The sequence below is a fragment of the Mustelus asterias genome, chromosome 9, assembly GCF_964213995.1.
Source record: "Mustelus asterias chromosome 9, sMusAst1.hap1.1, whole genome shotgun sequence".
Lineage (NCBI taxonomy): Eukaryota > Metazoa > Chordata > Chondrichthyes > Carcharhiniformes > Triakidae > Mustelus > Mustelus asterias.
The window spans coordinates 69,017,451-69,030,411 of NC_135809.1; the positions used below are offsets into that span (position 1 = coordinate 69,017,451).

At 47.7% G+C, this 12,961-nt stretch overlaps 1 protein-coding gene across 1 annotated transcript in view; it reads left to right on the top strand.

Annotated features, from left to right (window-relative positions):
* The window catches only part of LOC144499239 (lysosomal acid phosphatase-like), a 141,188-nt gene that overhangs the window by 74,968 nt on the left and 53,259 nt on the right, over positions 1 to 12,961 (top strand). The window contains exon 6 of the mRNA XM_078221358.1: positions 8,189 to 8,274. Coding sequence (XP_078077484.1) covers positions 8,189 to 8,274 — 86 coding nt within the window. The remainder of the gene's footprint in view (positions 1 to 8,188; positions 8,275 to 12,961) is intronic.

Sequence of the window (12,961 nt, forward strand, 5' to 3'; positions counted from 1 at the left end):
TTGCTGAATTTTAAACTGCTCCCAATCCTTAGGCCTATTGCTTTTTCTTGCCAAATTGTATGCTTCTTCCTTGAATCTGATACTATCTCTAATTTCCCTTGTAAGCCATTGGCCACAATTCCCTTATCACTCTTGCACCAAACAACTTCTGGAGTTCACCTATTTGTTCTTTGAATACCTGCCATTGGCTGTCCACTGTCTTTCCTTTCAGTAATGTTTCCCAGTCCGTCATGGCCAATTCATGCCTCATGCCATCAAAGTTACCTTTATTGAGATTCAGGACCCTGGCCTCAGAATCAACTACATCATTATCTACTTTGACAAAGAATTCTAACATATTATTGTCACTCGTCCCCAAGGGTTCTCTCCAACCAGATTGCCAACTAATCCTTTCTCGTTGCACAACATCCAGTCTAATATGGCCTGATCTCTTGTTGGTTCCTCAACATATTGCTCCAGAAAACCATCCGTATGCATTCCAGAAATTCCTCCTCTATTGTACTGTGACTAATTTGACTCTCCCAATCTATATGCAGATTAAAGTCGCCCATAATCACAGATGTTCCTCTAACACATGCATCTCTGAATTCCTGTCTAATACTTTTCCCAACATTACCACTACAGTTTGGTAATAGTTTGGTATACCACCCCCACCAATGTTTTTTGTCCCTTGTTCCTTAACTTGACCCATACAGATTCCACATCATCGATGCGAATATCCTTCGTCAATATCATATCAATATCATCTTTAATCAACAATTGAACTCCACCACCTTTTCCTTTCTATCTGTCCTTCCTAAACACTGAATAGCCCTCAACGTTTAGTTCCCATCTTTGTTCACCTTGGAGCCATGTCTCCGTAATACCAACTATATCATACCCCTTTACATCTATCTGTGTAACTAATTCATCCATTTTGTTTCGAATGCTTCAAGCATTCAGATACAACACCTTAAGGTGGGCACTTTTAATGTTTCTTTTCCCTTTCATAGAATCATAGAAACCCTACAGTGCAGAAAGAGGCCATTTGGCCCATCGAGTCTGCACCGACCACAATCCCACCCAGGTCCTACCCCCATATCCCTACATATTTTACCTGCTAATCCCTCTAATCTACGCATCTCAGGACACTAAGGAGTAATTTTAGCATGGCCAATCAACCTAACCCGCACATCTTTGGACTGTGGGAGGAAACCGGAGCACCCGGAGGAAACCCACGCAGACACTAGGAGAATGTGCAAACTTCACACAGACAGTGACCCAAGCCGGGAATCGAACCCAGGTCCCTCTGGAGCTGTGAAGCAGCAGTGCTAACTACTGTGCTACCATGCTTTCCTACTATTTTTTACTCCGTCCTTATCTGACTCTGGCCCTTGATTTCTCTGCCTACCACTTTCCTGATTCTCCTTATTGTCTTTTCCTCTTATTCTTAATTCCCACTGCTCTGTATCCTTGCAAAGGCTCCCATCCCCCTGCCATATTAGTTTAAACCCTCCCCCACCACTCCAGCAAGTACTCCCTCAAGGACATCAGTCCCAAACGTGCCCAGGTGTAACCCAGTTTGTACAGGTCCCACCTCTCCCAGAACCGGTCTGAGTGTCCTAGGAATATGAAACCCTCCCCCTCACACCATCTTTTCAACCACATATTCATCCTATATGTCCGTACAAATGTGAGGTAATGCATTTTGGAAGGTCTAATACAGATAGGAAATATACAGTAAATGGCAGAACCCTTAAGAGTATTGATAGGCAGAGAGATCTGGGTGTACAGTACACAGGTGTGTACTTACAGTGGCAACGCAGGTGGAGAAGGTAGTCAAGAAGGCATATGGCATGCTTGCCTTCATCGGCCGGGGCATTCAGTTTAAAAATTGGCAAGTCATGTTGCAGCTTTATAGAACCTTAGTTAGGCCGCACTTGGAATATAGTGTTCAATTCTGGTCGCCACACTACCCAGAAGGATGTGGAGGCTTTGGAAAGGGTGCAGAAAAGATTTACCAGGATGTTGCCTGGTATGGAGGGCATTAGCTATGAGGAGAGGTTGGAGAAACTTGGTTTGTTCTCACTGGAACGATGGAGGTTGAGGGACAACCTGATAGAAGTCTACAGGATTGAGAGGCATGGACAGAGTGGATACTCAAAGCTTTTTCCCCAGAGTGGAAGAGACTACTCGGGGGCACAAGTTTAAGGTGAGAGGGACCAGGTTTAAAGGAGATGTACGAAGCAGATTTTTTACACAGAGGGTGGTGGGTGCCTGGAACCCGTTGCCAGGGGAGGTAATGGAAGCAGATACGATAGTGAGTTTTAAGGGGCGTCTGGACAAATGCATGAATAGGATGGGAATAGAGGGATATGGTCTCTAGAAGGGTAGGGTGTTTTAGTTAAGTCAGGCAGCATGGTCAGTGCAGGCTTGGAGGGCCAAAGGGCCTGTTCCTGTGCTGTAGTTTTTTTGTTCTTCTTTGCTGTTTCTACTCTGACTAGCACATGGCACAGATAGTAATGCTGAGATCACTACCTTTGAGGTCCTACTTTTCAGCTTGCTTCCTAGCTCCCTATATTCTGCTTTTAGAACCTCATCCTTTTTTTACCTATGTTATTTGTGCCAACGTGTACTACAATCACTGACTATTCACCTTCCCCTTTCAGAATGTCCTGCAGCTGCCCCGAGACATCCTTGACCCTAGCACCAGGGAGGCAACATACCATCCTGGGGTTTCGTTTGTGGCCACAGAAATGCCTATCTATTCTCCTTACAGTTGAATCTCCTGTAACTATTGCATTCCCAATCCTTTTTACACCTCCCCTCTGCAGCAGAACCAACCGTGGTGCAATGGGTCACTTCAGAATGGACCACTACACATTTATTCACTTCTCTAAATGCGGGGTCACTTTTAACATTTAAGAAAAACTTGGACGGGTTCATGGATGAGAGGGGTGTGGAGGGATATGGTCCAAGTGCAGGTCAGTGGGACTAGGCATAAAATGGTTCGGCACAGACAAGAAGGGCCAAAAGGCCTGTTTCTGAGCTGTAATTTTCTATGGTTCTCTGGATTTGGCTATTGCTGTTCTCTCTGAAAGGCCATTCCCGTCAACAGTATCCAAAACGGTATATCTCTTTTGCAGGGGAATAGCCACAGGAGATTCCTGCACTGCCTGCCTAGCTCTCTTGCTCTGCCTGGTGGTCATCCATTTTCTTCCTGCCTGTGAGGTCTGAGCCAGTGGTGTGACCACCTCTCTAGGCGTGCTATCCACAATGCTCTCTGCCTCACAGATAGAACATAGAAAAAAATACAGCACAAACAGGCCCTTCGGCCCACAAGGCACGTCCCTAGCTACCTAGGCTTGTATATAGGCTTACCTATAACCCTCAATCCTATTAAGTCCCATGTACTCATCCAGAAGTCTCTTGAAAGACCCTATCGAGTTTGCCTCCACCACCACTGACGGCAGCCGATTCCACTCACCCACCACCCTCTGAGTGAAAAACTTACCCCTGACATCTCCTCTGTACCTACTCCCCAGCACCTTAAACCTGTGTCCTCTCGTAGCAGCCATTTCAGTCCTGGGAAAAAGCTTCCGAGAATCCACCCGATCTATACCTCTCAACATCTTGTACACCTCTATCAGGTCACCTCTCATTCTTCGTCTCTCCAAGGAGAAAAGACCGAGCTCCCTCAGCCTATCCTCATGAGGCATGCCAGCCAATCCAGGCAACATCCTTGTAAATCTTCTCTGCACCCTTTCAATCATTTCCACATCCCTCCTGTAATGAGGCGACCAGAACTGAGCACAGTACTCCAAGTGGGGTCTGACGAGGGTCTTATAAACCTGCATCATTATCTCCCAACTCCTAAACTCAATCCCTCGATTGATGAAGGCCAGCACACCATACGCCTTCTTAACCACCTCCTCCACCTGCGAGGCCGATTTAAGAGTCCTATGGACCCGGACCCCAAGGTCCTTCTGATCCTCTACCGTACTAAGAGTCTTACCCTTGGTATTATACTCCTTCGTCCCATTGGACCTGCCAAAATGGACCACTACACATTTATCCGGGTTGAAGTCCATCTGCCACTTCTCCGCCCAGTCTTGCATCCTATCTATGTCACGCTGCAGCTTCTGACATCCCTCCAAACTATCCACAACACCACCAACCTTCGTGTTGTCGGCAAACTTACCAACGCATCCCTCCACTTCCTCATCCAGGTCATTTATGAACATGACAAACAGCAAGGGTCCCAGAACAGATCCCTGGGGCACTCCACTGGTGACCGACCTCCATTCAGAAAAAGACCCGTCTACAACCACTCTCTGCCTTCTGCAGGCAAGCCAGTTCTGAATCCAGAAGGCAACAGCTCCTTGGATCCCATGCTCTCTCTCTTTCTCGAGAAGTCTTGCATGGGGGACCTTATCGAATGCCTTGCTGAAGTCCATGTAAACCACATCTACCGCTTTTCCTTTGTCAATGTGTTTAGTCACATTTTCAAAGAACTCCACCAGGCTCGTAAGGCATGATTTGCCTTTGCCAAAGCCGTGCTGACTACTTTTGAGCATACTAAACTTCTCTAAATGTTCATAAATCCTGTCCCTCAGGATCTTCTCCATCAACTTACCAACCACTGAGGTTAGACTCACCGGTCAGTAATTTCCTGGGCTATCCCTATTCCCTTTCTCGAATATAGGAACCACATCCACAATCCTCCGGAACCTCTCCCGTCTCCATCGACAACGCAAAGATCATTGCCAGAGGCTCTGCAATCTCTTCCCTCGCCTCCCACAGTAACCTGGGGTACATCCCATCCAGTCCCGGCGACTTATCTATCTTGATGCTATTCAAAATTTCCAACACATCCTCTTTCTTAATGTCCACATACTCAATCTTTTCAGTCCGCCTCAATCCTGTAGTACAACCACCCAGTCTTTTTCCACTGTGAATACCGAGGTAAAATATTCATTAAGCCCCTCTGCTATTTCTTCCGGTTCTGTACAGACTTTCTCACCTTCACCTTTTATAGGTCCTATTCCTTCACATCTCATCCTTTTACTCTTCACATATTTATAGAACGCCTTAGGGTTCTCCTTAATCTTACCTGCCAAGGCCTTCTCGTGACCCCTTCTGGCTCTCCTAATTTCTTTCTTAAGCCCCTTCCTACAAGCCGTATACTCATCTAGATCCCTATCATCGCCTAGCTCTCTGAACCTTTTGTACGCTTTCCTTTTCTTTCTCACTAGGTTCAGCGCAGCTTTCGTGCACCACGGTTCCCGTATCCTACCAACACCTCCCTGTCTCATCGGAACGTTGTCATGCAGAACTCCAGACAAACATTCCTTGAAAATCTGCCACCTTACTTCAGTACTTTTCCTCGAGAATGTCTCCTTCCAATTTACGCCTCTAATCTCCTGCCTGATGGCTTCATATTTCCCCTTACTCCAGATAAACACTTTCCTAGCTTGCCTGATCCTATCTCTTTCCAATGCTCGCGTAAAGGAGATAGAGTTATGATCACTATCCCCAAGATGCTCCCCCACAGAGAGATCTGACACCTGTCAAGGCTCATTAGCCAGTACCAGATCGAGTACAGCCTCTCCTCTTGTACGCTTATCCACATGCTGTGTCAGGAAACCCTCCTCAACACACCTAACAAACTCCTCCCCATCCAAACCCCTTACCCTAGGGATATTCCAATCGATGTTTGGGAAATTAAAGTCTCCCATCATGACAACCCTGTTATTCCTACATCTCTCCAGGATCTATTTCCCTATCTGCTCCTCAACATCCCTGTTACTATTGGGCGGCCTGTAGAAAACACCCAGCAAAGTTATTGACCCCTTCCCGCTCCGAACTTCCACCCACAGAAACTCCGTAGACAATCCCTCCACGGCTTCCACCTTCTCTACAGCTGTGACACTACCCCTGATCAGCAGTGCCACTCCTCTCCTCCTCCCCCCCCCCCCCCCCCCCCCCCCCCCCCCCGACACTACCCCTGATCAGCAGTGCCACTCCTCCCCTCCTCCCCCCCCCCCCCCCCCCCCCCCATCTTTTGCCTCCCTCTCTGTCCTTTCTGAAACATCTGAAACCTGGCACCTGAAGTATCCAGTCCTGTCCCTGTCCCCAAGTCTCCGTAATGGCCACCACATCACACTTCCAAGCATCGATCCACACTCTAAGCTCATCCACTTTATTCACTGCACTCCTGGCGTTAAAATAGACACATCTCAAACCTTTGGTCTGAGCTCTCCCCTTCTCCATCACCCGTCTATTCTCCCTCTTACACTGTGTACAATCCTTCTCTATTTGCGGGCTAACCTCCTCGCTCTCAGTCACCTCATCACGATATGCTCCACAGTGTCCCCAGCTGTCGCTCCAGCTCCGAAATGCGGGCTTCCAGGAGCTGCAGCTGGAAACACTTGCTGCATACATAGAATCATACAATCCTACAGTGCAGAAGGAGACCATTCAGCCCATCGAGTCTGCACCAACCACAATCCCACCCAGATCCAATTCCCATAACTCCTTGCATTTACCCTAGCTACCCCCCTGACACTAAGGGGCAATTTAGCATGGCCAATCCACCTAACCCGCACATCTTTGGACTGTGGGAGGAAACCAGAGCACCTGGAGGAAACCCACACAGACACAGGGAGAATATGCAAACTCCACACAGACAGTGACCCAAGCCAGGATTCGAACCCAGGACCCTGGCGCTGCGAGTCAGCAGTGCTAACCATTGTGTCACCGTGCTGCCCACGGTGCTGGGTGGAGGTCTCACTCGCTGCGGCGCCCAACCCTCATTCTCAGTGGATGCTGTGTCTGGGCTTCATTCTCAGTGGGTCCTGGGTGGAGGCCACATTTTCAGCGGGTGCTAGGTCCGGGCCTCATTCTCAGTGGGTGCATGGTTGTGGCCTCATTCTCAGTGGGTGCTCGGTGCAGGTCTCATTCTCACTGGGTGCTGGACCGGGTCTCATTCTCACTGGGTGCCGGGGTGGAGGCCTCATTCATAGAATTATAGAATCCCTACAGTACAGAAGGAGACCATTCGGCCCATCGAGTCTGTAGTGATCACAATCCCACCCAGGCCCTATTTCTGTAAACCCACACATTTACCCTGCAAATCCCCTTGACATTACGGTCAATTTAGCATGGCCAATCAACCTACCCGCACATCTTTGGACTGAGAGGAAACCGGAGCACCCGGAGGAATTCCACGCAGACACGGGGAGAAAGTGCAAACTCCACACAGACGGTGACCCGAGGCCAGAATTGAACCCGGGTCCCTGGCGCTGTGAGGCAGCAGTGTCGCCCCTTCTCAGTGGGTGCTGGGTGGAGGCCTCATTCTCAGTAGGTGCTGGATGGAGGCCTCATTCTCAGTGGGTGCTGGGTGGAGGCCTCATTCTCAGTAGGTGCTGGATGGAGGCCTCATTCTCAGTGGGTGCTGGGTGGAGGCCTCATTCTCAGTGGGTGCTGGGTGGAGGCCTCATTCTCAGTGGGTGCTGGGTGGAGGCCTCATTCTCAGTGGGTGCTGGGTCCGGGCCTCATTCTCAGTGGGTGCTGGGTCCAGGCCTCATTCTCAGTGGGTGCTGGGTCCAGTCCTCATTCTCGGTGGGTGCTGGGTCCAGGCCTCATTCTCAGTGGGTGCTGGGTTCAGGCCTCATTCTCAGTGGGTGCTGGGTCCAGGCATCATTCTCAGTGGGTGCTGGGTCCAGGCCTCATTCTCAGTGGGTGCTGGGTCCAGGCCTCATTCTCAGTGGGTGCTGGGTCCAGGCCTCATTCTCAGTGCTGGACATGGGCACTGGAAATGTTCCCGGCTTCCCACATGGAGTACAAAGAGCAGACCACGGCTGACCACAGAAATTACCTCTGAAACAGCAAGTGATAAAATTATTAAATACTTACCCAACCTTTCTACTGACCAATCACTACTATTGCAGCAGGGCAAGACAATACCTTGCTTTTACCTCCTCATGGTGCCCTTTTCTTTTGGTTAGCGGAGGAGAGTTAGACCAGTCCCTGGTTTCACAGTAACTGTCCACTCTCTGGGAGACACTGCGTTCACAGTTTTGGCCTATGATGGGAATGATGTAATTCAGTCAGGGTGCTTTAACTTGGTAATTTCCTGTTGATTAGTCTTTATTGTTCTTGTGTTTCCCTCTGTTCCTTGACATCTAAAGAGTTGTTCTTGTTACAGGCGTGCTGCTCAAGCAAATCCTCCAAAACATTGCTCAAGTTGTAAATGGGACCAATTCCACTCACAAATTGATCATGTACTCAGCGGTGAGTCATCAATCGGAAATATTCAATATGATTCTTTTTCATTTATGGCATATGGGTGTCGCTAGCTAAGCAAACTTATCTGTTCATAATTGCCCTTGAAGATGCTGGTGAGCTGCCTTTTTGAACGATGTGAATGTTATTTGCCACTTGCCCAAGTCTCAAAATTGTCCATTGAAGTAGGTGAAGATGGTTGGACCATGGACCCAGAATAGCATTAAATCCAGACAATCAATAGTATATACACCATAAACTGCATTATGCAAAAATAATTAACAGGATTATATAAAAATATATACCTTTCATTCTTTCATTATTAACTCCATGATCAGTAATACATAGAACATCACAGCGCAGTACAGGCCCTTCGGCCTTCGATGCTGCGCCGACCAGTGAAACCAATCCAAAGCCCCTCCAATCTACACTATTCCAATATCATCCATATGTTTATCCAATAACCATTTGAATGCTCTTAATGTTGACGAGTCCACTACTGCTGCAGGCAGATGGTGGACTGGCTTTGGGGAGTCAGGGGATGAGTTACTCGTCGCAGTATTTCTAGCCTCTGACCTGCTCTTGTTGCCACTGTGTTTACATAGAACAGTAATGATTCCATCAGGCTCCATAGTAGAAAATATACCATGATAGGGTATTCAAAACATCACGGCGGCACGGTAGCACAGTGGTTAGCACTGCTGCTTCACAGCTCCAGGGTCCCGGGTTCGATTCCCAGCTCGGGTCACTGTCTGTGTGGAGTTTGTACATTCTCCTCGTGTCTGCGTGGGTTTCCTCCGGGTGCTCCGGTTTCCTCCCACAGTCCAAAGATCTGCGGGTTAGGTTGATTGGCCAGGTTTAAAATTGCCCCTTAGAACCCTGAGATGCGAAGGTTAGAGGGATTAGTGGGTAAATATGTGGGGGTAGGGCCTGGGTGGGATTGTGGTCGGTGCAGACTCGATGGGCCGAATGGCCTCCTTCTGCACTGTAGGGTTTCTATGATCATGATATCGGATGCAGAGTAATTGACGGTGTTAACCTCCACCGCGATTGATTCTGAGGCGTGTGATGATAGTAATGCAATTGATATGGATTTTTCTTTGTGTTTGAGGGCAATTTTTAAAAATTCAGTTTTATGCTACAGGCAGTCATTTTGTCTCGGGAAGCAATGCAACTCAGATGCTGGGGGAGCAGGATAATTAGTTAACCTTACAAGTGGTTATGTTAAATAGAGCTAATTGACTTTTGTTTACTTAGTTCTACTGTGATTTCTGATTAGAGTGATTGACAGGGTCATGTGATGTGATTTATGTGCATTCCTGGGTCTGTAGCAGAGACAGGAAGTCTCACAACACCAGGTTAAAGTCCAACAGGTTTATTTGGTAGCAAAAGCCACTAGCTTTCGGAGCGCTGCTCCTTCGTCAGGTAAGTGGGAGTTCTGTTCAGAAACAGGGCATAGAAAGACACAAACTCAATTTACAAAATAATGGTTGGAATGCTAGTCTTTACAGGTAATCAAGTCTTAAAGGTACAGACAATGTGAGTGGAGAGAGCGTTAAGCACAGGTTAAAGAGATGTGTATTGTCTCCAGACAGGACAGCCAGTGAGATTCTGCAAGTCCAGGAGGCAAGCTGTGGGGGTTACTGATAGTGTGACATAAACCCATGCCAAAATTGGGAGAGCTGTCTCAGATTGACAGTCATTCTCACATTCTACATGGACTTCAGTAAGGCCTTTGACAAGGTCCCTCATGGCAGACTGGTGCAGAAGGTGAAGTTGCACGGGATCAGAGGTGAGCTGGCAAGATGGACACAGAACTGGCTCGGTTCAAAGAAGACAGGGTAGCAGTGGAAGGGTGCGTTTCTGAATGGAGGGCTGTGACAAGTGGTGTTCCTCAGGGATCAGTGCTGGGACCTTTGCTGTTTGTAATATATATAAATGATTTGGAGGAAAATGTAACTGGATTGATTAGTAAGTTTGCGGACGGCACAAAAATTGGTGGAATTGCAGATAGTGATGAGGACCATCAGAGGACACAGCAAGATATTGATCGGTTGGAGACTTGGGCGGAGAGATGGCAGATAGAGTTTAATCCGGACAAATGTGAGGTAATGCACATTGGAAGGTCTAATAAAGATGGGAAATATACAGTAAATGGCAGAACCCTTAAGAGTATTGATAGGCAAAGGGACCTGGGTGTACAGTTACACAGGTCACTGATAGTGGCAACGCAGGTGGAGAAGGTAGTTAAGAAGGCATACAGCATGCTTGCCTTCATTGGCCAGGACATTGAGTTTAAAAATTGGCAAGTCATGTTGCAGCTTTATAGAACCTTAGTTAGACTGCACTTGGAATATAGTGTTCAATTCTGGTCGCCACACTACCAGAAGAATGTGGAGGCTTTGGAGAGGGTACAGAAAAGATTTACCAGGATGTTGCCTGATATGGAGGGCATTAGCTATGAGGAGAGGTTGGAGAAACTTGATTTATTCTCACTGGAACGATGGAGGTTGAGGGGCGACCTGATAGAAGTCTACAAGATTGAGAGGCATGGACAGAATGAATAGTCAGAAGCTTTTTCCCAGAGTGGAAGAGTGAATTACTAGGGGGCACAGGTTTAAGGTGCGAGGGGCAAGTTTTAAAGGAGATGTACAAGGCAAGTTTTTTTACACAGAGGGTGGTGGGTGCCTGGAACTCACTGTCAGGGGCGGTAGTAGAAGCAGATATGATAGTGACTTTTAAGGGGTGTTTTGACAAATAAATGAATATGGTGGGAATAGAGGGATATAGTCCCCGGAAGGGTAGGGGGTTTTAGTTCAGGCGGGCAGCATGGTCAGTGCAGGCTTGGAGTTTCTTTGTTCTTATCACAAATAAGAGACACTCTAACTGCTGCCCCTTGACATTCAATGGTGTTACCACCACTGAATCCCCCACTGTCAACATCCTTGGGGTTACCATTGACCAGAAACTCAACTGGACTCGCCACATAAACGCATTGGTTACAAGAGCAGGTCAGAGGCTAGGAATACTGCAGCAAGTAACTCATCTCCTGACCCTCCAAAACCTGCCCACGATCCACAAGTCAGGAGTGTGATGGAATACTCCCCATTGCCTGGATGGGTGCAGCTCCAACAACACTCAAGAAGCTTGACACCATCCAGGACAAAGCAGCCCGCTTGATTGGCACCCCATCCACAGACATCCACTCCCTCCACCACCAACGCTCAGTAGCAGATAGTACGCACTAAATGATGCATTGCAGTAATTCACCAAGGTTCCTTAGACAACACCTTCCAAACCCAAGGCCACTTCTATCTAGAAGGACAAGGACAGCAGATACATGGGATCACCCCCACCTGCAAGTTCCTCGCATTGTGGGTCAACCCACAGCACATGAACTGCAGCGATTCAAGAAGGCAGCTCACCACCACCACCTCGAGGTCAACTAGGGATGGGAAATAAATACTTGCCAGCCAACGACACCCATGACCCACAAATGAATTTTAAAAATGTGCTGATGGGGTGAGACTCTGAGCATGTAGGAAGGACCTGATGGGATGGACCTTTCTCATCAGTAGCTTATTTGAAAGGTCTGACAATGAGGCATTCTGCCAAATGACTCCAACAGTCTGCTCAGGGAACTATCCAATAGGATCCAACATCATCTTTTCCCTCAGGGCCTCAAAAACTTTACGTGCAGACCGTTGCCTGATGGACTTGTGGTCTGCACTATTTTTTTCCACAAGAGACAAAGCGATACAGCACCGTCCAACTGCTTGGAGCTTTCAGTGGCCAGACCCATCCTTCGCACAGTGGATTGGTCAGCCTAGTTCCCAAGTAACTCGCTCTTGCCTTGGTTATCCTTGCCTTGTTCAAACTTGTTGCAGATGCTCATCTGTCTGTGCACAGACAGTGGTTACAAACAAAAGACGATGATATCGTCTATGTACAGGGAGGCTTTGATCTGAGTGCCTTTACTGCTGGGGATCATCACTCTTATACCCAAATCCTCCCTGATGGACTCAGCAAAACATTCTATACAACAAACACCAGATTTAATTGGAAAGCTTCCTGCTTCCCACCCATTGCTTGAAACTGTTTGTAGAGAGCACTTGAATCCCATCCCGTCATGTAGGTGTACAATCTTGTCAAGTGCCTTCTCCTAGTCTAGACTGACGCGGTAGGTTCCCCCCCCCCCCGGCCCCAAGTCCTGCACATAGGCAATCGTATCCCTGAAAAGCATGAGGCTATTAGAGAGATCTTCCTGCCGGGTTCAGCGTGGATCACCATCTCCAGAACAGATTGACCCGATTGGTGATGACCTTAGACAGAATTTTATAATCCATGTTTCAACAGTGAAATGGATGGTCAAATTTTAATTTCCTCCCTTTCCCCCTTCTGTTTGCAGATGAGGGTAATGATTTCTTTCCTCATGCATTCTGACATTTGCTATCCAGAAACACATTCTTGTACACGTCCAGCAGCTCTGGGCCTATCCAGTCCCACAGAGCCAAATACAACTCAGCCAGTAAACCGTTACTGCCAAGAATTTTACTCATATGGCCTCAGATTCATAAGGCCTCAGATTCAGCTCACCCAGAGTTTGTAGTTTGTCCAGATTCTCTCGCGTACTGTCATCTAAGACCTCTGCAATAGAGGACTGGGAGGCCACGCTGTCTTTTTGAAACCTAAATAA